This window comes from Oncorhynchus clarkii, chromosome 19, assembly GCF_045791955.1.
Source record: "Oncorhynchus clarkii lewisi isolate Uvic-CL-2024 chromosome 19, UVic_Ocla_1.0, whole genome shotgun sequence".
NCBI classification, from domain to species: Eukaryota; Metazoa; Chordata; class Actinopteri; order Salmoniformes; family Salmonidae; genus Oncorhynchus; species Oncorhynchus clarkii.
The window spans coordinates 20,323,584-20,346,059 of record NC_092165.1 but is presented as its reverse complement, the minus strand read 5'-3'; the positions used below and the strand labels follow the sequence as shown (position 1 = coordinate 20,346,059).

The 22,476-nt window shown below is 44.0% G+C and overlaps 1 protein-coding gene across 4 annotated transcripts in view; it reads right to left on the bottom strand.

Moving 5' to 3' along the window:
• The window catches only part of LOC139374910 (catenin alpha-2), a 677,819-nt gene that overhangs the window by 176,442 nt on the left and 478,901 nt on the right, over positions 1–22,476 (bottom strand). For all 4 annotated transcript variants that reach the window (XM_071116130.1, XM_071116133.1, XM_071116132.1 and 1 more), the window contains one exon: positions 3,974–4,054. In XM_071116130.1, coding sequence (XP_070972231.1) covers positions 3,974–4,054 — 81 coding nt within the window. The remainder of the gene's footprint in view (positions 1–3,973; positions 4,055–22,476) is intronic.

The window sequence follows — 22,476 nt, the reverse complement described above, 5'->3', positions numbered from 1 at the left end:
GCAGAGTTGCAAAGAAAAAGCCATATCTCAGACTGGCCAATACAAATAAAAGATTAAGATTGGCAAAATAACACAGACACTGGACAGAGGAACTCTGCCTAGAAGGCCAGCATCCCAGAGTCGCCTCTTCATTGTTGACGTTGAGACTGGGGTTTTGCGGGTACTTTTTAACGAAGCTGCCAGTTGAGGACTTGTGAGGCGTCTGTTTCTCAAACTAGACACTCTAATGTACCTGTTCTCTTGCTCAGTTATGCACAACTTCAGTATTACCTACTACAGGCTAAATAAAGGTTTTTATTATTTTATTTGTTTGTTGTTTGTTTTGTTATTTTGCTCTTACTGTAGTAGTGTACCCCACTCCCGACCGATCACATTGTACAGCACCTGAGTGGCGCAACGGTCTAAGCAGTGCAAGCTGTATTGCTACAGATGCTGGTTCAATACCTGTGCCGTCCTTGACTGGGAGACCCATAAGATGACAGTAGGTTTTTAGGCTTCTCTCCCTCTAAAACCAGAAGTCATTCGAAATAACAAACTGGCTTTTTTTTACAAATTAGTAACAATGTCTCACCACATGTTCAAGAATGGCCCTTTTCTCGCTTATTTGAAAACAAAATAATCTAAACAAAACAATTATTATTATTAATTTAGAACGATATAAAAGCCCCTTGGATATTCTCACAGATATATTATAACCCGGTTATTAGCAAGACTATATGTTGATCGTGGCTCCCAATTTGTGCACAATGGGATTGCCCAGCAGTTCTCCAGCTATATCCAAAAAAGCGTGTGAGGTTCAAGGCACGAGGGCAGGGGGCATGGAATGGAATGTAGAACCGCCGCGCACAGAAGACGGACCTAGCCCTAAGGAAATGGAGGAGGAGCTCTGTGCTACCCCGCCACACTGGGTAGCACAGAGCAACACTTTAAGGGGCATTGCACTAATAATGGAGCTGACTAGGGAAACATTCCCACTGTTTTTAGTGCCAGTTGGCACGTTCAAACTAAAACAACGTAACAATGTGATTGGTTGCAATTTCAGTTTATTCCACCAGAAAAGACAAAACAAATAATACAACAAAAAGTATTATTATTATTATTATGTATCACATCCGACCGTGATTGGGATGCAGGTTCGATTCCCGTGCCGGCTGCCACTGGGAGACCCTGGGTGACCCATTTTGGTTTTAATTTAGAATCCTCCAATCCTCTATATGTAATTATTGGCGGAGAGTCATGTCATATTTTTTTCGATATACTGTAGGCCTACCGTAGGCGACATGAGTCTCACTAGTGTTGAGTAATGTGCTGTTACGTGGTGTAGGTCATATTTATTTAAAGAGCATATTGAAGTTAGAAGCAATAGCCTACAACTATTTCAGCACCGTTTCACACTGCTTTGAGACAAGCATGGGGACTGCTCTTGATAAATCAATGAGATTTTTATTTTGACTGAATCTCCATTTGGGTATTGGTTTGACTACAATTATTGTGTAGAAATGTCATGCTCTTAGTGTAACCTTTATTTAACTAGGCAAGCTAGTTAAGAATAAATTCTTATTTACAAGGACAGCCTAAATTGAAAACCTAAACATAAAATGTGCTATATACACAAACATCTGCCACAATAATCATATTACTTATTACCCCTCCCTGTCGGGGAATTGAACCATGGTCTCCCGCGTGCACGCAAGTACTGTAGCCTACTCCCGACCGTCACGTTGTACAGCACCATATTATCCATTTCATCCTAACGGTAACCGAGAGGGTTTTTAGTTGTTCTTGGAACAGAAACACCATAATATTAATCAAATGAATTAAGCAACATTTCTTAAAATCAGTTCCATATACTATGTTCTTACAAAAAAGGTTTTAAATTCTCTCGTACAGCCACTATTGAAGGATATCAAATGCTTCTCAAAGATGCCCTCTGGTGGTCAAACTAGCACTAACTAGCATTAATGTTACCAGTGGTTGGCACTTAAATAACATGCCACAGAATACGCTGCAACTTTTAAAGGACAAACCACTGTATGTCTCTTATATGTTCCCTTTGTCTCCTCTCTGTTTCTTCTACGTCTGACTATATAGTACATTGAGTACATATAGTACATAAGACCCATAAAGACTTCCTGTATCTTAGGGTGGAGACCATGTTCAGTCTGCGTTGAGCAATCTCTGTTTTCAGTTAATTGGTTATTAGACCAATATTTAAGTTATTAATGGCTGTGGTACTATAGGTCATTGCCATTTTAAAGATATACCGTAACACGGAACCCAAACTGGCTGCCGGCGTGCGCCATCGTGCGCCATCGTGCATAAATGTATTTTGTCCCCCCACACCAAACGTGATCACGACACGCAGGTTAAAATATCAAAACAAACTCTGAACCAATTATATTAATTTGGGGACAGGTCGAAAAGCATTCAACATTTATGGCAATTTAGCTAGCTAGCTTGCACTTGCTAGCTAAATTGTCCTATTTAGCTAGCTTTCTGTTGCTAGCTAATTTGTCCTGGGATATAAACATTGAGTTGTTATATTATCTGAAATGCTGAAGGCCCTCTACTCTACCAATTAATCCACACATAAAACCGTTAACCAAATTGTTTCTAGTCATCTCTCCTCCTTCTAGGCTTTTTCTTCACTTGACTTTACATTGCAATTGGCAACTTTCATAAATTAGGTGCATTACTGCCACTGGCCTCGTTTGTCTTTCAGTCACCCACGTGGTTATTACCAATGAGGAGATGGCACGTGGGTACCTGCTTCTATAAACCAATGAGGAGATGGGAGAGGCAGGACTTGCAGCGCGATCTGCATCAGAAATAGAACTGACTTCTATTTTAGCCCAAGGCAACGCAGACGCTCGTTGTCGCGCGAGCAGTGTGGGAACAATAATTGAACAATAATTTCTACATTTATTTTTGCAACGCGATGCAACACGATTTTTGCACACGATGCGAGCGGTGTAGTCAGCCTGTAAGATGAACACTTGTTTGGCATCTAAATACTGTGCAACAGAGCAGGTGAACTACACCCCTGAATAAAAGTGAATGAATAGCTTTTAGGTTACCGTGACTACCATTCGCCTACCATCACCTGCATTTTTCTATGAATTATACGGTACAACAACAAAAAACATATTTTCATGGGTAGAGAGGGAGGGAGGCAAAATGAGATTGCCTTCCCAAAGAAATCAATTTTACTTTGATTACTATAACAAGATGTAACACTACATGAAGTGTCTCCTTTTGGGCCACTAATGGAGAGGAGCATTGCAATTTGGGAGAAAGTAATAGCTCCGAGCTCTCAGCCTCTATACTCCCCGGGATTCATGAAATCAAGTGTATACGTGTAAAGATCGGGTCGATAGATTTCAATGACAGAAACACATTTGGCTCTTTAGCTCGGTGTTTGTAAAGTGAATAGCAGTCTATGCAGGATGGAGAGTCAGTCAGTGCAATGTGTAAGTGCAGACCCAGAATCAGGTATTATGGAGGGATTGGCCATCATATAACCATTTATGTCAGATTTGGGTTCCGGCTAAATTGGCCAAACTCTCTCCATGTATAGTATGATTGCCTTTCAGTGAAAATATGGTGTGTCTATTATAGCCAATCATGTCAGGTGTTGTTTGAAGCCAAGTTGGAAACACTGTCCATATAAATTGCATTGGAGCGCAAAAATGGCATCTTTAGCCAATCAAGTCCGGTTTTAGTTGGAACTGAGTTGGCTAAACTATGTTCATGATACGATTGCCTTGGACTGCAAAAATGTCCTCTTTTTATCCAGTCATGTCCGGTTTGTGTTGGAACAGAGTTGGCCAGACTGTCCCTGTACGATTGCCTTTTTAGTGTACATATGGCGTCTATAGCTAATCATGTAAGGATTCGTTTGGGACCAGGTTGGCCAAACTCTTTGGTGCAAACATGGCGTCCATCAAACTCAGCTTTGGACACTGCGACCCACCTGTCTGCGCAGATCCCTGGTCTTCTTGGTCATCTTGTCGATGGCAGAGTTCAGCGGGTCTCCTTTCTCTTTCCTGCCAGTCTGTAGAGAGAGGTAGAGGGGAACACAGAGACACAGTGTTACCTCAGGGTTACCTGTGTAACATCACTAATTCATTATCACACACACACACACACAAATGCTCACATCAAAAAGTGCATTATGCTTGTACTCCACTACAGGAGGGAATGGGAGCACAAAGGTTTGTACTGCAGTTAAAAGGGATTAGAGGAGGGGAAACATTCCTGGAATACTCTCTGCCTCCGCTTTCTCATAAGTGACTTTGGATGTTCAAGATGTAAGAGAAAGTCGCAGGGCTGGATAAAATAAGAACTTGAGGCTACTGCAATACACACCGATTGAGGAGAGTACTGAGCAAATAAGATGGTGGTGACAGACATCAGATGAAGACGACTTGCAGGGGAGCAACTTCGGAACCGTTTCAGAGAAATTCCGTCAAGCATGAAACCAAGTAAAGCAAGTGAAGTGCTGTGGGCTTTGGAGTTACACACGCAATTGTAACTAGGTGGGTTTCTGAACATGCTAACTAGGCCACTTGGACTTAAAGCTCTCAACAAATGATGCCCGTTGTTGTTAGTGAATGAGTGACTAAAAATACAAAAATATAGCTTCTTTCTCAAGGGTCTTTAGCTGTCATCGAATAAAACCCCATTTTGTTAGTGAGTAAGCAACTAGAGAGACAAAACAGATAGAGAGAGAGGGGTCAATATGAGACCTTGTCTTGTTGGAGAACAATTAGGAGTTTCTGTGGTGTTAGCGGCAGCTAGCCCTTCCTTCTGCCCCCTCTTCCCTCAGGCCATCTTAGACAGCCCGCAGCTGGTTGCAGTCACAAGTGTCACCTCACGCTAAATGACAATAACATCTCTCTCTCCCTTTCTCTCTCTCCCTCTCCCTGTCTTTCACTTTCTCTTTCTCTGTTTCTTCCTTTTCTCTATCTCTCTCTCTCAAAAAATTGAAAAATGAAGTGGTGGCCATTAAATATTGATGGCACACCAAAGGCGAGCGATGTTCCATTTCAAGCGACACGGGGCTGCTGTAGGTGAGATTCCATCTATTGCCTCAGGGATCGACGAGGAGGGGGGGGGGCAAACAGGGGACAGGTGACATGCAGCGTTCCCTAGGGGGCCTGGGAAATGGACTTGGACATGCCAGGCCGGGCGGTTGGCTGGTTGGCGGTTGAATGCATTGTCATGCCTCAAGCTGCGAGCAGTTAATAGGTATAAAACAGATTGCCTATCAGAGATATAAAATCCATTACTGCCTGATGGAATCAAAGGAGAATCACTGCCAGAGAGAAGGATAAACAATTTATTGTTTATGGGCTACGGCGAGCGTAAATAATGCTGAAGCTGAGACTGATATTCCAAAGCATTCTATTAATTACCTTAGTAGACTCCCTTTCATTTTCGCAGTGACCCCTTTGGAGCGTATGGGGTCCCATTTGGAGGCCTATGATGATGAAAGCGGAGATAACCTTTACGCCGGGGGCTGCCATTAAATATGACATAAAGATGCTATCATTAATGTTGTGTTATGAATTTGTTTTGGATGGCTTAATAGGGTGATTAGGGTGGGCGATGAGGCGGCTTGATTCCTACGGGCCGGGGTTAGATGTCAGGCGTTAGGGATCGCACACAGCTACACTTCTTAACCTCTTCTCAGACAGGCGGGAGGGATGGACGGAGAGGAGAAGAGAGAGGGGGAGGGGAGTAAAGATGACAAAAAAGGGAGACGAAGAGAACGAGAGATAAATAAATGGCACAATATATGGCAAAAATGAAGATGAGTGAATGCAAAAAAAAGAGGGAGAGACAAAGAGATGAGGGGAGCGAGAGGTGAGTGAAAAATTGGGAATACGGTATGTAGGGGATTTAAATAGAATCCTTGAATCCTTGAACATAAGGGGACGTAAGAAGGCGGGTTTAAACAAACACCCTTTAACAAACTCTGTTTGTGGCATTCAACATGAATTCAGTTACAACCAGGTGCTGGCTACACTGACGGTTCGGTCCATTAGAAGTCGTCTCTTTACCGCAATACCTTAGCGCATCAAAGATCCAAATCAACAGATTGTACAGAGACACCGATGATACACCAGTCAAAGCAACAGTAGAGCATACAAAATTAATTGCCCGGTTGCCATAGCAACTCCGTTCCAATTCCACCCTACAGTGGAGTGTGTTAACATCATTATCTTGGTGGGAAGAGAGAACAACCTAACATTTACAGACGTAGGATCTGAATTTGATCACACTTTTGTCGCTGAAAATTTTCCTGCACAGAAGGAAATGCAAACGTGTAGTTCATTCGAGATTTACAAAGGCTTCTAAAGTTTGTAATGCCAAACTTGACTTTCTCCAATGAACAATGTATCAGCCTCTACAAAAATGTCCATTATTTAGAATATACATAATAATTCACATTTCCTGTTGCCGAAGGATAATATCGCTGCTGTAGCAAACTGGCTCAAATTAAGACCCTACATCTGTACATGCTCTCCCATCCTAGCCTTGCAAAGAAGCAGTATAATACTAATATGGAGGGTAGTGTAGATACTGGACATGCCAACGAGTGGTACGGACGATCATTTACATCAACGGTTAGACCTGTCTTGGATGTGAACACCATATCCTCATTGTGTCACTATGGGAGCGTTTCACAGGTCTCGTCCACTCTATTACAGAGCCGGCGCAAGACTACAGCCACTCCGTTATACAGCGCTAGATACGGGAGACAATGGTGAGCCTTATGGCCTCCGATGTGACGTTCCCCATATTACAGGCCTACATATCGTTGTGTATGTCCTTGGCTAGATCACTTCAGTCTTGTTGGAGTGTTCATCATTTGCTTTCCAATATGGGACCTGGTGCTGCTGTACAGCTTAAATTACACTTGAATAAATGTTTGATTGAATATTGAAAGGTCCCAAATGACACACTATTCCCAATATATTGCAATACTTTTAACCATGTCTCTGTTGACTGAACTATAGATTTCTTAAAGGAGATGATGTGCTAGGGAGGATGTATGTGTCGTGTTACCATTCTCCTTATGATACTGAAAGCAGAACAGAACACTCAACGTCATCTGACGTCTATTTGTCTATTTCGTGCCCCAATCGGAATTCAGATCAGACCTCTCCGACTCCCTTCCTTCCTTCTTTCATTCTTTTGTTTATTTTTTTGGGGGAGGGGGTCGTTCTCCGTGCATGGTGCCTCGATGGTTCTGTCACTCTCAATGTGTTTGTCACCGCAAAAGGGCTATAAACATTATTGTTTCCCATTAGGCCTGAAATTGCTTCCCATCAAACAAGACACACAAAAAATTGCGAGAGGGGAGTGCCCCCAACAGATCACACTAAACGGCGATGGCCCCCCTCTTTAAAATCACGCCTCCACCGCCCGAGAGCATTCTCTGGCCAATCATAGCAATTTAAACGGTGTCCGGGCCCCTAGAGCCCCTCTGTCTGTCCACATGGTCTTATTTGGGTCCCTGGGAGAAGTAGGCACAGGCGAAGGTCATGACCCAAGGGTTATACACTCCAATAGATCTATTAAAGAGCAGGAACAACTTCCTGTCCAATATAACAACCAATCAGAGACCTCTATTTACAGACTTGTAACAATGGAGTGATGAGCTACTTTAAGTGACAGCCTTAAGAGTTGGCAAGAAAGCACACACAGATCTAGGATCAGGCTAACGGAGTGGACTGTTCAGCCCAGCATTTTCTTACCTTTATCATGAGGGTTTATTCAAGTGACACTCTTGTCCTGTTTTTTATTATTGTTACTGTTTCGAAATATTGTCTGGTCTGGTTCAAGAAGAGTGAGATCTTGACAGACACACTTAGCATATGGGTTTATGGGGAGACTTGAATAGGTCCCTCTTGTAAAAGAGACGTGGTCTCAATGGGAATAACCGGTATAAATAAAGAAATGAAAACACTGCTCTCCAATTCCCTTGGGTATTGGTCTGTTCAAGACGATTGAGATCGATGACAACCCATGGCAAGCAAACGTCTTTGTATGCAGCGAGGCAGTGAGTGTCAATGACTGAATGGGAACACTACACAACGTCTACATCCCTAGGCCTATTTGGGGCCACGGCCAGGTCTAATAGTTCTGGCCTCTGAAAGAGAATGAGAAAACAGGAAGTCCATTGAAATAGATATGATTCCTCCCATTCATGTAATGTATTGCTGTTATGCCCTTGGGCCAAGGCCCCTGCAACCAGAGGAAGCATGGATTTTCCTCCATATAGATGTTGAGCAGCATTAGGAATGAATGATTTCACACACACACACACACACACACACACACACACACACACACACACACACACACACGCTCCTCAGCCTCGGTCCTAATGGTAATAGAGCACGGTGCACCAAACAATGAGGAGAAACCCTCAGTCTCATAATCTGGATGGATAGGCCAGGGCTGCAAGCCCATATTTAACTAGGCTTGGGGAATGCAACAAAAGGCAAACCCATCTGGCACACACACAAGTGTGTGTTTTAAATTGTTCTTCAGCTCTTAAGGTTTCTTGGAGAACTCTTTCCCAATAAAGAGTCCCACCGTAACGCCGGCCCCGTTTTGGACTTCTTACCCTTTTTAAAACATGTGTTTGAGCTACAGACTTCTGGGTTGTACCACTGGATTTGTCTATTTCCATTAACGGTGGCTGAGCTAGAGCGGTGTTTGTGAGCCAAGGGCAGATCCCGAAGGGGTCCAGGGCCGGGTCTTTTTACAAAAATGTAAAAAAAAAAGCTGAATGTCACAAACACACACATTTCGCTCTATGACGCTCACGAGCTACACAGTAGTCAGTAGAAAGTAAGAGGTTTTTCCACATTCCCAGGACAGAGTGTCTATAATACTGTAGAAATCTCACTAATTTGCTGTCACAAACTCCATACTTCACGCAGTTGTCACTGACTAGTTGGATTTTCATTTCCCGCTATGCAAATCAATTCTGTAGTTACAGTATTCATATTAATTCATGTTATCGGGTTTTTGGTTTAGTGACCTTATATTATGTCAACTCGTTTTGTCTTCTACTTGTAGCCATGGTTGTTCTGAAGATAAAATGGGGAAAATCTTAATTGTGAGGCTAAATATAAGGGCTGGACATACAGATACATTCTTAAAGGCTCCGGAAATGTAACATTTCTTGTGTTGGGTCAAGAGTTCAATTAAAACTGTAAAGAGTTAAATTAACACTGTAAAAAGTTAAATTAACACTATAAAGAGTTAAATTAACACTCAGTGGTGTAAAATAAACTCAATGTTAGTTTATTACAGTCAAATTACCAAATCGCCCTCTAGTGGCCTCATTGGTGAAACATTAATATATTTTTTTCATTTCAGAAAATCTGGTGTTTCTATGTCAAAATAGGGTTTTTCTTTATTTTTTACTATTTTTTATATTGTAGAATAATAGGGAAGACATAAAAACTATGAAATAGCACATATGGAATCATGTAGTAACCAAAAAAGTGTTTCAAAAAAGATTCTTCAAAGTAGCCACCGTTTTGCCTTGATGACAGCTTGCACATTCTTGGCATTCCTAAAGTCTGTGAGTATCCATAGCAACGGCTCCTTCTGGGCTGCTCTGCTCCATGAAGAGCGGAGAGAGCAGTTAGCTGTTAGCTACTTTTCACCTCACTCCAAATTCCAACAAAACTCAAGGAACATTATTATTTTCTGTGATATAATCTCTCCTATTCTTATATAAATTAAAACACTTCTGACACCATGTTATGATCTTAGTCATATATGGCTGTACTGCACAGCAGAGCCAATGCAAATTGCTCAGCTTAAAAATGTTAGTGATTCATTAAGTGATACCCGAGCCCTGCCCACACCCTAGTTATTGATGAAAAAACAGGCCCTACCCGGTCCTAACCCGATGTATAATGTCCGGGCTCGTCAGGCTGGTCAGGTAGCAGAGCTCTACCTGTAACTTGGCCCTGAAAAGAAGCCCTTATTAAATATGTAATGTATTGTCTTAAATAATAACAATTTTATGACAACATATTCACTTACGATATCACTTGAAGGCCACAGGACAGAAAATGAAAGAATGCAACAACCATGTCTCTGTCACTAGCAAACACAGTCATGGGTGGTACTGGTGACACAAAAAAAATCACTCGACAGGCACCCTGGGAAATATGCAAATAAGGATTTAAACCCTACAGCAGGGCCTCCTGTCTGGGTTGGCGCCCCCCCTTGGGTTGTGCCGTGGCGGAGATCTTCGTGGGCTATACTCGGCCTTGTCTCAGGATGGTAAGTTGGTGGTTGAAGATATCCCTCTAGTGGTGTGGGGGCTGTGCTTTGGCAAAGTGGGTGGGGTTATATCCTTCCTGTTTGGCCCTGTCCGGGGGTGTCATCGGATGGGGCCACAGTGTCTCCTGACCCCTCCTGTCTCAGCCTCCAGTATTTATGCTGCAGTAGTTTATGTGTCGGGGGGGCTAGGGTCAGTTTGTTATATCTGGAGTACTTCTGTCCTATCCGGTGTCCTGTTTGAATTGAAGTATGCTCTCTCTAATTCTCTCTTTCTCTCTTTCTTTCTCTCTCTCGGAGGACCTGAGCCTTAGGACCATGCCTCAGGACTACCGGGCATGATGACTCCTTGCTGTCCCCAGTCCACCTGGCCGTGCTGCTGCTCCAGTTTCAACTGTTCTGCCTGTGATTATTATTTGACCATGCTGGTCATTTATGAACATTTGAACAAATTGGCCATGTTCTGTTATAATCTCCACCCGGCACAGCCAGAAAAGGACTGGCCACCCCACATAGCCTGGTTCCTCTCTAGGTTTCTTCCTAGGTTTTGGCCTTTCTAGGGAGATTTTCCTAGCCACCGTACTTCTACACCTGCATTGCTTGCTGTTTGGGGTTTTAGGCTGGGTTTCTGTACAGCACTTTGAGATATCAGCTGATGTACGAAGGGCTATATAAATACATTTGATTTGATTTGGTCCTGGAGGGCTGAAACATTTCTGGTTTTGTGCGCGTGTGTGCGTATCAGGTGCACGCGCACACATACACACACAGAAGCCAGTATCGCAGAGGAGAGGGCATAACGACATTAGTCATCCAGGCTGCCTGGAGAACCACATGCTAATGTGTCATTTAAGCGCTGTAGGGAGGCGGAGGATTAAGAGATCATGCCACCCAAAGTTAAAAAAAAGAGAGCAGAATCAGAGGATGTTCAGAGAGAGAGGGAGCTTCTCACTTAGACACCTGTGACTTAAAGGGTCAATCTGGGATTCCAACGACGACAAAGAGTCAATAGCTATACGGCTATTCATTTAAATGAAGTCCAGAAATAGATTTTCCAACCCTCGATTTCACTGTGAATTAGGACCTGCATGTGTTATATGAGTTTCACACTAGGAGAAATGAGATAAGCAAAGACGAAAAGATAAGAGAGAAGACCATTGATAAGAGACCATAAACCATTGTGTTCTATTGCATTGTCATAACACACATCATGGCGGAAGAGTGTACTATCAAAGCCATGACTTTGTATTCAAAGTCAAAACCCCTGTCCGCGCTTTTGTGTTTTTTTTCTTCTTCCAGGAATTGATAATCGCCCTGGCCTAGTTGCCAGCTAGAGCTCTTCCAAATCTGCATTACGTAGATTATGAAACGGTGAAACACAGCGGCCGGGATTCTAACCAGGGAGGGAAAAAACCCGTCAATCACACTAAACCTGTTATAGCAGGCTCGCTCGGGCTCCTAGTAGAATGCTGGATACAATCAGTCAAAATCGGGTGACCATTTGAGGCACCCAATTCTCTCCCCCCCAAACCCCACTGAATACCTCAGAGCTGAATATGTATCCTATAGTACACCACTTATAGATGTGTATCTGCGTTTCATGTCTAGTTGGGTCACGTCAACACATTGTGCCATATACACTGGGGCAAACGGTTATTACTAACACTGCCATGCATAATCAGAAGCTTGTCGGATCCAACCTTCATACACATGGTAGTTAAGTCAAATCAATGCATTGTGCCATATACCCTAGTGCTAACTGTTATTACCACCATTACAATGTACATTATAGTCTTCGTAATTGTTACAATTATATAAATATAGCTATGTCACGTCAATACATACCATACACCCTAGTCACTAGAGCCTAGTGCTATAACTAGCTAATATGAAATATTACTGTCGTTCACATCATTACATTGTATATCATTACACATATATTTGCCTGAACTCCCTCACATCAAGCCATGGAGAATGTATTGCTCGTAATACAATTGCTGTCAGAACGTCATCGAAATGTTCTCTCGACGTTGGCCCTACGACGATGAATCATAGGTTGCAGTGGTTGAATCCTATGCCTCATGTTTCCTCAAGGCCAGGTCACAGCTGTGGTCTCCCGGGTGTGTGTGTGTGTGTGTGTGTGTGTGTGTGTGTGTGTGTGTGTGTGTGTGTGTGTGTGCCCACCCAGGGTGTGCCCACACACCTTCCCACACAGGTCCATTATCCACCTTGACAACACAATAGGGAACAGCAACAAACAACCCCCCCATCCATCCATCACTATTCATCCATCCATCCGCCACACACGGCATCATGCGTGTATTTCGCGACACAGACCACATAGCAGAGTATGCAGGTTGGGGTTTCGTGGTTTCACTTCTATCTCCCCAACGTGTTGTCAATGGCTTCCATTCACAGACCGTAAGGGTCTCCCATCTGCTCATTGTTTTCCCGATTCATTCTCTAAGGGGACTCTTTCCCTTCATTCATTTTCTCTGGTTCTGGGTGGCGTCGTGGCTCATAAGCTCATACTCCTCTCTAGGTACGGCGGCGGTTGGATAATGGAAGCGGTAATGGCCAAGTGACTCCAGCTCACCCAGGAGGCTGGCTGGCTGGCTGGCTGGCTGGCTGGCTGGCTGGCTGGATGGATGGATGGTAGAGACAGCTACTAAGAGTGCTCGACGTGCAACAGCTGGGACCAACATGCGGTTCCTTTGCCTCTCACTCAGTCCCCGCTCCAATCACTCATGTATTGTAGTGCACTCAGCGCAAATTGCTTTGCCGTGCTCCGCCGTGCACCGTTCCCTCCTCCCTTCCCCACTCCCTACCCACTAATAGCGGAATAAGACGTGCAATTCTCGGGCCGAGGCAGACAGAAAATGATATGGATGTCTAGTGCAATGTGAGAGAGCAGGGTAAGGGAATGAGGGGGGAGAACAGAGGAGGAGATGATGATGAAGGGATCTGCGTACAATAAGGGGGGACGCTGGAGGCAGACAGCCAAAGAAAGAGAGAAAGAAAGAGAGGTAGAGCAGAAAGAGAGAATGATAGAGAGATAGAAAGAGAATTGAAAGATACCCTGTCTATTGGAGAGAGAGAGAGAGATAATAATAATATGGTCAGACAACAAAAGAAGAGAGGGGAGAGAGCTTTTCTTTTTTGGTTTGGCACAAAGCGCCCGTCTCATTCTCTCAAGATCAATGTGTTAAATGATATCAATTCCGGCTCCTTGTCAATTCAATTAAGGCCCAATGCAAGGAACAATTACTGTCCAGGTTGGTTACACTGACTCCAGGCTTAGAGAAAGAAGAAAAAGTGAGAGGGAGGGGGGACACTGACTCCTACAGAAAGAGAGAGCGAGAGAGAGGGAGAGAGAGAGAAAGAGAGAGGGAGAGAGAGAGAAAGAGAGAGAGAGGACCCTGACTCCAAGAGAGAAAGAGAGAGAGGGAGATAAACCACATTGGGTTAACAGTAGATAATGGCTCAGCCGGATCCTCAATAAGATAAGTTGAGCTGCTCTACAGCGGTGTGTGTTTGTATGTGCGTGTGTGTGTTTGTATATGCATGTGTATGTGTGTGTGTGTGTGTGTGTGTGTGTGTGTCGGTGGTTCCAGGGATGAGCAGCAACCATTTGACTTGTTCTCATTAAGTGGAGCTTAAAGAGCTACAGCGAAACTGCGATCATCAACCTGGTTTGATTACAGGAAAATAAACCAGGCTCTCCATGCCTCCCCAGTGAGCCTCTTTAAGTGTAGAATGTGGTGAGATGAGATGAGAAAATATGATTATACTGGGTTTTATCCTGGAATTAACAAACAGATTAACCAGCAGAAAATGAGGTCTTTCGAACTCAGTTTTTCTGATTAGGTATAGGCATATATTCATCACACCCTAGACCCTAGACCCACTCCAATATGCTTACCGCCCCAATAGGTCCACAGACGACTCAATCGCAACCACACTGCCCTAACCCATCTGGACAAGAGGAATACCTATGTGAGAATGCTATTCATCGACTACAGCTCTGCATTTAACACCATAGCACCCTCCAAACTCGTCATCAAGCTCGAGACCCTGAGTCTCAACCCCGCCCTGTGCAACTGGGTCCTGGACTTCCTGACGGGCCACCCCCAGGTGGTGAGGGTAGGTAACAACATCTCCACCCCGCTGATCCTCAACACTGGGGCCCCACAAGGGTGAGTTCTCAGCCCTCTTCTGTACTCCCTGTTCACCCACGACTGCGTGGCCACGCACGCCTCCAACTCAATCATCAGGTTTGCGGACGACACTACAGTGGTAGGCTTGATTACCAACAACGACAAGACGGCCTACAGGGAGGAGGTGAGGGCCCTCGGAATGTGGTGTCAGGAAAATAACCTCACACTCAACGTCAACAAAACAAAGGAGATAATCGTGGACTTCAGGAAACAGCAGAGGGAGCACCCCCCTATCCACATCGACGGGACAGTAATGGAGAGGGTAGAAAGTTTTAAGTTCCTCGACGTACACATCAAGGACAAACTGAAATGGTCCACCCACACAGACAGCGTGGTCAAACTCAGGAGGCTGAAGAAATTTGGCTTGTCACCAAAAACACTCACAAACTTTTACAGATGCACAATCGAGAGCATCCTGTCGGGCTGCTCCGCCCATAACCGTAAGGCTCTCCAGAGGGTAGTGAGGTCTGCACAATGCATCACCGGGGGCAAACCGCCTGCCCTCCAGGACACCTACACCACCCGATGTCACAGGAAGGCCAAAAATATCATCAAGGACAACAACCACCCGAGCCACTGCCTGTTCACCCCGCTATCATCCAGAAGGTGAGGTCAGTACAGGTGCATCAAAGCAGGGACCAAGAGACTGAAAAACAGCTACTATCTCAAGGCTATCGGACTGTTAAACACCTGTCACTAACTGCCAACATACTGACTCAACTCCAGCCACTGGAAAAATGTATGTAATAAATGTATCACTAGCCACTTTAAACAATTTATATAATGTTTACATACCCTACATTACTCATCTCATATGTATATACTGTACTCTATACCATCCACTGCATCTTGCCTATGATGTTCTATACCATCACTCATTCATATATTTTTATGAACATATTCATATTCATTCATTTACACTTGTGTGTATAAAGGAATTGTTGTGAAATTGTTAGGTTAGATTTCTCGTTGGATATTACTGCATTGTCGGAACTGGAAGCACAAGCATCTCGCTACACTCGCATTAACATCTGCTAACCATGTGTATGTGACAAATAACATTTGATTTGATTTGATACTTCAGTAAAAGTAAAGATACCTTAATAGTAAGTGACTCAAGTAAAAGTGAAACCCAGTAAACTACTACCGGAGTAAAAGTATAAAAGTATTTGGTTTTAAATAAACTTAAATATCAACAGTAAATGGAATTGCTAAAATGTACTTAAGTATCAAAAGGAAAAGTATAAATCTTTTCAAATGTCTTATATTAAGCAAACCAGACAGCACAACTTTTCTTTTATATCGCCAGGGATAGCCAGGGGAACACACAGACTTCATTTACAAACAAAGCATTTGTGTTTAGTGAGTCCGCCAGGTCAGAGGCAGTAGGGATGACCAGGGATGTTCTTTTGATAAGTGTGTAAATTTGACCAATTTCCTGTCAAAATATAACAATTATTTTTGAGTGTCAGGGAAAATGTGAAAAAAGTACATTATTGTCTTTAGGAATGTAGTGAAGTAAAAGTTGCCAAAAATATAAATAGTAAAGTACAGATACCCCCAAAAAACGACTTAATTGGTACTTTAAGGTAACCATTGGTTAAGTTTGTTAAAGGTGCAGTGGTATTACATAACCAAGTAGGCCCATAAAACTCACTGGAGAAAAGTCACAATAAACATGCGTGTGGGGGTCATAGGTTATAGATCAGATATGAATACTTACCCTTAACCTTTAGTCCGACATTGAATACCGACAACTACTGCCCGGCCCCAACACACAAACACACACACACACACACACACACACACACACACACACACACACACACACACACACACACACACACACACACACACACACACACACACACACACACACACACACACACACACCAGTGTGGTTTCCACTTCACTACATTGCAAAAGCATATGCCTTGGCTCGCCTGGTTTGTCTCAGTGTCTGCTGTTTACATGGCCAGTAATGGTATCACAACGCCATGTTGTTTTTAAATGGGTTCTCCTGCCATTCTGGTTTAGTGTAGCTCCCATAGCTGTATGTCTGAGGAGGAGCAAGCCTTCTAACAGGCTTTATGCATTCTCTTTCAATTACACACACACATGCAGGCGCACGCACGCACACACACACACACACACACACACACACACACACACACACACACACACACACACACACACACACACACACACACACACACACACACACGCACAAGCACACACACACACACAAATGCACACACAGGCACAGACACTTTGGAGCTGCTCTGTGCTGTCTGATGGTATTATGGTCTGTGGCCAAGGGACAAGCAGTGGACACATAAAAGAGTGGGAATCCTAAGCTAATCATGAGCTATATAGAGGACATGTGCAGAATGCGTGGATTCATGTACATGTGTGATGCGCATAATGCTCAGACATGTTATTTTTTTTTAATTTTTATTATTATTATATCCCAGAAAGATTTCTGGAAACCAGAATCGTGCAACCAGGGATTTCTGGAAAACCTGGGAACTATGGAAAAGTTACTGGAATTTTGCAAACGTCAGTATGCACGCACCAAATTGCTGATGCAAAAAGTTAAGTTAAATCTGAGTGGAGGAGGAAGTAACTGGGTTCACCTACTTGTTCCGGAATCCTCTCTTACATTAAGAGCATCACTTAAGCAATACTGACAGCTCTGTGTTCTTGTGGCATAGCACTATAACAATGGGGTCAAAGAGCAATTGTACCTAACAAAAATAAAAATACAATTCTGTTATATCCAACATGGGGAAGATATATTCAATTTGACTGCTTAAAGGGGCCATCAGATCTGCAGTTGCTACATCCACTTTTGTACTCATAATTTGATGATATGAACCCATTGGCTCTTGAAGAATATAACGTATCAATGCCTCATGAACTTAGTTCAACTGTCGTACCCCATCAGAACCTAAAATACAAGCTTGCTTTTACAGTACATCGATGTTTGTAAACAGAGAAAAAATAAACAAATACTGTATAGCCTCAAAACATGTTTAAAATGGATGGTCGGTCATTGCATCCATAGCTCTGTCTATGAATTTGAGAGTGGGTATATTTATCCAGCCCCATCCGTCAGGTTGTTACCGAACTAAGGGGCAGGGGAGTACACTTTGTTAGTGTTTCTACTGCTGATTGCCGCTTTAACTGATGTATCCTTACTTGATGAGTCGTTCCTGAAAACACACTAAATCCTTCACTGAGCAGACCTAATGTAACAGGCTGCAAAGGTTTAAAAATAGAAGGCAAAAGAGGGTCGGAGAGGAGAGGGAAACAAAGAGATAATATTAAGTGTGTTGGGCTGAGGGCCAAGGTCTGCAGTATGGAGGGAGGGAGAAGGACGAGGAGGAGGAGAAGGAAGAAGGCGTTGAGGGGGTGAGGGCTGGCTATCAGGCTGACACAAACCCCCTCCAATTCCCGCTGCAGGAGAGGCAGCGAGACAAGAGCACCGGCGCTGCCTGCAGTCTGCATGCTCCGAATGGCAAGTGGTTCGGGAGGGAAAGGAGGGAGTGGAGAGAGAGAGCGTGTGCGAGAGGCAGAGTGGGTTGGAGACCAGAGAGGGTGATAGAGAGAGAGAGAGAGAGAGAGAGAGAGAGAGAGAGAGAGAAGCGAGAGGGGGAGGTGACACTCCTCTCAGCAGTGAGGGAGAGAGAAGGGGGAAAAAATGAGGGAGGAAAACACGGAAGAGAGAGAGGGGGAAAGTCCCAACATCACTGACGCACACTGTTTCACCGAAAGGCCAGTAGATGCCTATTTATCAAGCACAACGAGGGGCTATTTCTGGCTCTCCGGTGTGGAGGGGGGTCCGTAGCACCAGCACCGCATGACCGACAAACACAGAAATAAACAGGAAGAAGAACAACAAGCAGTTATCATGAACACATTGTGATTAGTAACAAGCAGCAGCAGTACGAAACATGCATGACTTTCTCCCATTAACACCTCTCTTTATTTTCCCTACGGCACCAAAGTGGTTGAATCTCAGTAAACAGTGCTGCCAAGCTGTGTGTGTGTGTGTGTGTGTGTGTGTGTGTGTGTGTGTGCACGCTTGCCCACGTATGAGTGCGTATGACTTCACATCTGTACGTCTGCCCGGAGCTTGCTAAGAAATGTGCTGTTTTCCCTGTGAAACCCCTGCATCGCTTACTGTGTACCTATGGAGCGTGAGTGAGATGCAGACCAGATAGACAGCAACTTCTGCAGCCCCAGTCAGACACAGACCAAACCTGGGCAGTGAAAAAGTTAGGCACAAATATCATAGCCCCAAAAATGCTAACCTCCCATGTTATTTTAATGGTGAGACGTTAGCATGTCTCAGAGGTATGATATAAAATGCTAACCTCCCTTGTTATTTTAATCGTGAGACGTTAGCATGTCTCGGGGGTATGATATAAAATGCTAGCCTCCCTTGTTATTTTAATGGTGAGACGTTAGCATGTCTCGGAGGTATGATATAAAATGCTAACCTCCCTTGTTATTTTAATGGTGAGACGTTAGCATGTCTCGAAGGTATGATATAAAATGCTAACCTCCCTTGTTATTTTAATGGTGAGACGTTAGCATGTCTCGGAGGTATGATATAAAATGCTAACCTCCCTTGTTATTTTAATGGTGAGACGTTAGCATGTCTCGGAGGTATGATATAAAATGCTAACCTCCCTTGTTATTTTAATGGTGAGACGTTAGCATGTCTCGGGGGTATGATATGAAATGCTAGCCTCCCATGTTATTGTAATGGTGAGAGGTTAGCATGTCTTGGGGGTGTGATATTTGTGTAACTTTCTCACTCATCATTATTCACGATTCATTCAGGATTATCCATAATCATGGTAGCGTCGACATTCAGGTAGAAGTGTTCAGAAACATATTCTATTCTTCTTTACAATACAAATTACTCCAGAATTACACAATACATTATTTACCATTAATTTACATTGGGCACAAAATAATCTGAAACACAACCAAAACAAACCGCAAATGCATCCAACAAGTATGTCGAGTCACAAGCTTGATGTAGTCATTAATTGCTATGCATATGGGACCAACTACTTAACTTTTTACTACTTGAATACACATACTGTGCAAGTGGATTTGTCAAAACACTTGTGGTCCCCTAAAATGGGAGGGGACTATGAACAAAAAAGTGCTGTAATTTCTAAACGGTTCAGCTGATATGAATGAAAGTACCCTCAAATTAAAGCTGACTGTCTGCACTTCAGCCTCATAGTTATTGTTGGATTTAAGAGCCAACAGAATTAAAAATGCTTCACTGTCCCAATAATTACAGAGGCCACTATAGTGCACTACCTTTGACCAGACACTTATGTGGGCCCTGGTCAAAAGCAGTGCACTATGGAATAGGGTGCCCTGGTCAATCCGTTTAAGGAATTGTTCTCTATACTGGGCGATGTAATCCCATTCCATCATCGTAGTTCTCCTTTCATTTATTAGTTAATTTTATTTCCCGCCCCTCAGTGATGGATCAGCTAGAGTGATCTGCCGTCGCGTTTAGGGGCGGCGAGAGATTTCCGTGCCCTGTGGCGGTGGCCCCGGGGCACCTGGGAGACATCGTGGCGGTGAGTCAGACAAAAATCGCCATCAGGAGGGGGCCACTCCATTAGTCTCAAGCCCATACATGACCCCCAAGAGTGGGGAGCTGAGCTGAGGGGGTAGGCTATATCTTAGATCATTCAAATAAGCACACGAGGCACTGAATGTGGTTCTTAAAAGAAGCACACCTGCAAATACAAATGTGTAGTAGCACACACACGCACACACACACGCACACACACACACACACACACACACACACACACACACACACACACACACACACACACACACACACACACACACACACACACACACACACACACACACACACACACACACACACACACACACACACACACACACACACACACACACACACACACACACACACACACACACACACACTTAACTGCTGTGGGTCAGGAGGGTGTGTGTCTGTAACCCTACCCACCCCAATCCCACTCACTTCCCCTCTCCATGGCAGTGCCTGTTGACACATTGCTCACTGTCTCCTGGTCTGCCTCCCCACCTTCCCACAGGTCGAGTCATGGTGACCTCCAGTCTAAGTGATACTGCACAGCCAGGCCACAGCCAGGATTAAAACTCAGCAAATTGGCACCAGCTAGAGCCCCGGAGGGGGAATTGATATCACACTACCACACTCTTCTGCCTGTTTCTCATTTTTCTCCAAACATATTTGCTGTCTTTCGCAATCCACTTCTCACCAAGTGGAAATTTTCTCTGGGCCCCGTTTGGTATGTTTTTTAACTCGGTGTCTGTGTAAGCCACGATCAGACTGGTCCGCTCTGGTTTCGCGAAACTACTCTGGAGGTTGTCCCGGTGCATGTTTGAACGCACACACTCGTGTGCTAACAAGTTCAACCTTCTATTTCCATGGAACTCACAGAGGGCAACTAGTGCTGCCACGCCGTTCCCTCTCAAAAGGCCTGACATGGACTGGGAAAAAATGTGGATGTTGAAAAAACATCCCGACTTTTGACCGTGTGTAAATGTCGGGTGGTGTGTTTGTCGTGTGAAGGTAAGAGAGAAGAGAGGTGAGAATCTCTTCCTTCCCATTTTTGTTCTATTTATTGAAAGTAATATCAGTAATATACTTTCAAAGGCGACTCTCTGCCCGTGGTGGGTATTCATGGATGCCAAAGGGAAGCCAAGCTTCCCTCCCCAAACATTTTTTTTTTGGGGGGGGGGCATAATTTTCCTTCAATTCACAAGAGGCAAAATTTACACTACAAAACCAAATGTATGTGGACACCTGCTCATCGAACATCTCAATCCAAAATCATGGGCATTCATATGTTGTTCCCCCCCTTTTCTGATATAACAGCCTCCACTCTTCTGGGAAGGCTTTCCACTAGATGTTGGAACATTGCTGTGAGGACTTGCTTCCGTTCAGCTTTAATGCTATTGTCGTGTCTTTCTTCTTCTAAGAGGAAAAAGAAACAACTCCTAGATGGATGCAGATTAATGATGTATAACCAACAGCCAAATCATACAACTTTGATTTCTCGGAGCAAGAAGAAACCTGCTTGCTCTTTCTCGCTGACACACAAGTTTAGTACAGATTTGGAATATGTTAGCATTAGCGAGGTCAGGCACTGATGTTAGGGCTGGCGTAAGCCAGTGTTCCAATTCATCGCAAAGGTGTTTGATGGGGTTGAGGTCAGGGCTCTGTGCAGGCCAGTCAATTTCTTCCACACGATCTCGACAAAGCATTTCTGCATGGACCTCGCTTTGTGCACGGGGGCATTGTCATGCTGAAACAGGAAAGGGCTATACCCATACTGTTGCCACAAAGTTGGAAGCACAGAATCGTCTAGAACGTCATTGTATGCTGTAGCGTTAATATTTCCAAACTAGAAAAACAACCCCAGACCATTATTCCTCCTCTACAAAACTTTACAGTTGGCAATATGCATGCAGGCCGGTAGCATTCTCCTACCGTCCACCAAACCTAGATTCGTCCATCGGACTGCCAGATGGTGAAGAGTGATTCAACACTCCAGAGAACAAATTTCCACTGTTTCAGAGTCCAATGGCGGTGAGCTTTACACCACTCCAGCCGACGCTTGGCATTGCGCATGGTGATCTTAGGTTTCTGTGTGGCTGCTCGGCCATGGAAACCCATTTCATGAAGCTCCCGACAAACAGGTCTTATGCTGACGTTGCTTCCACTGGCAGTTCGGAACTCGGTAGTGAGTGTTGCAACCGAGAACAACTTAGTTTTACACGCTACGTGCTTCAGCACTCGTCGGTACTGTTCTGTGGGCTTGTGTGGCCTAACACTTTGTGGTTTAGCTGTTGTTGCTCCTAGAAGTTTCCACTTCAC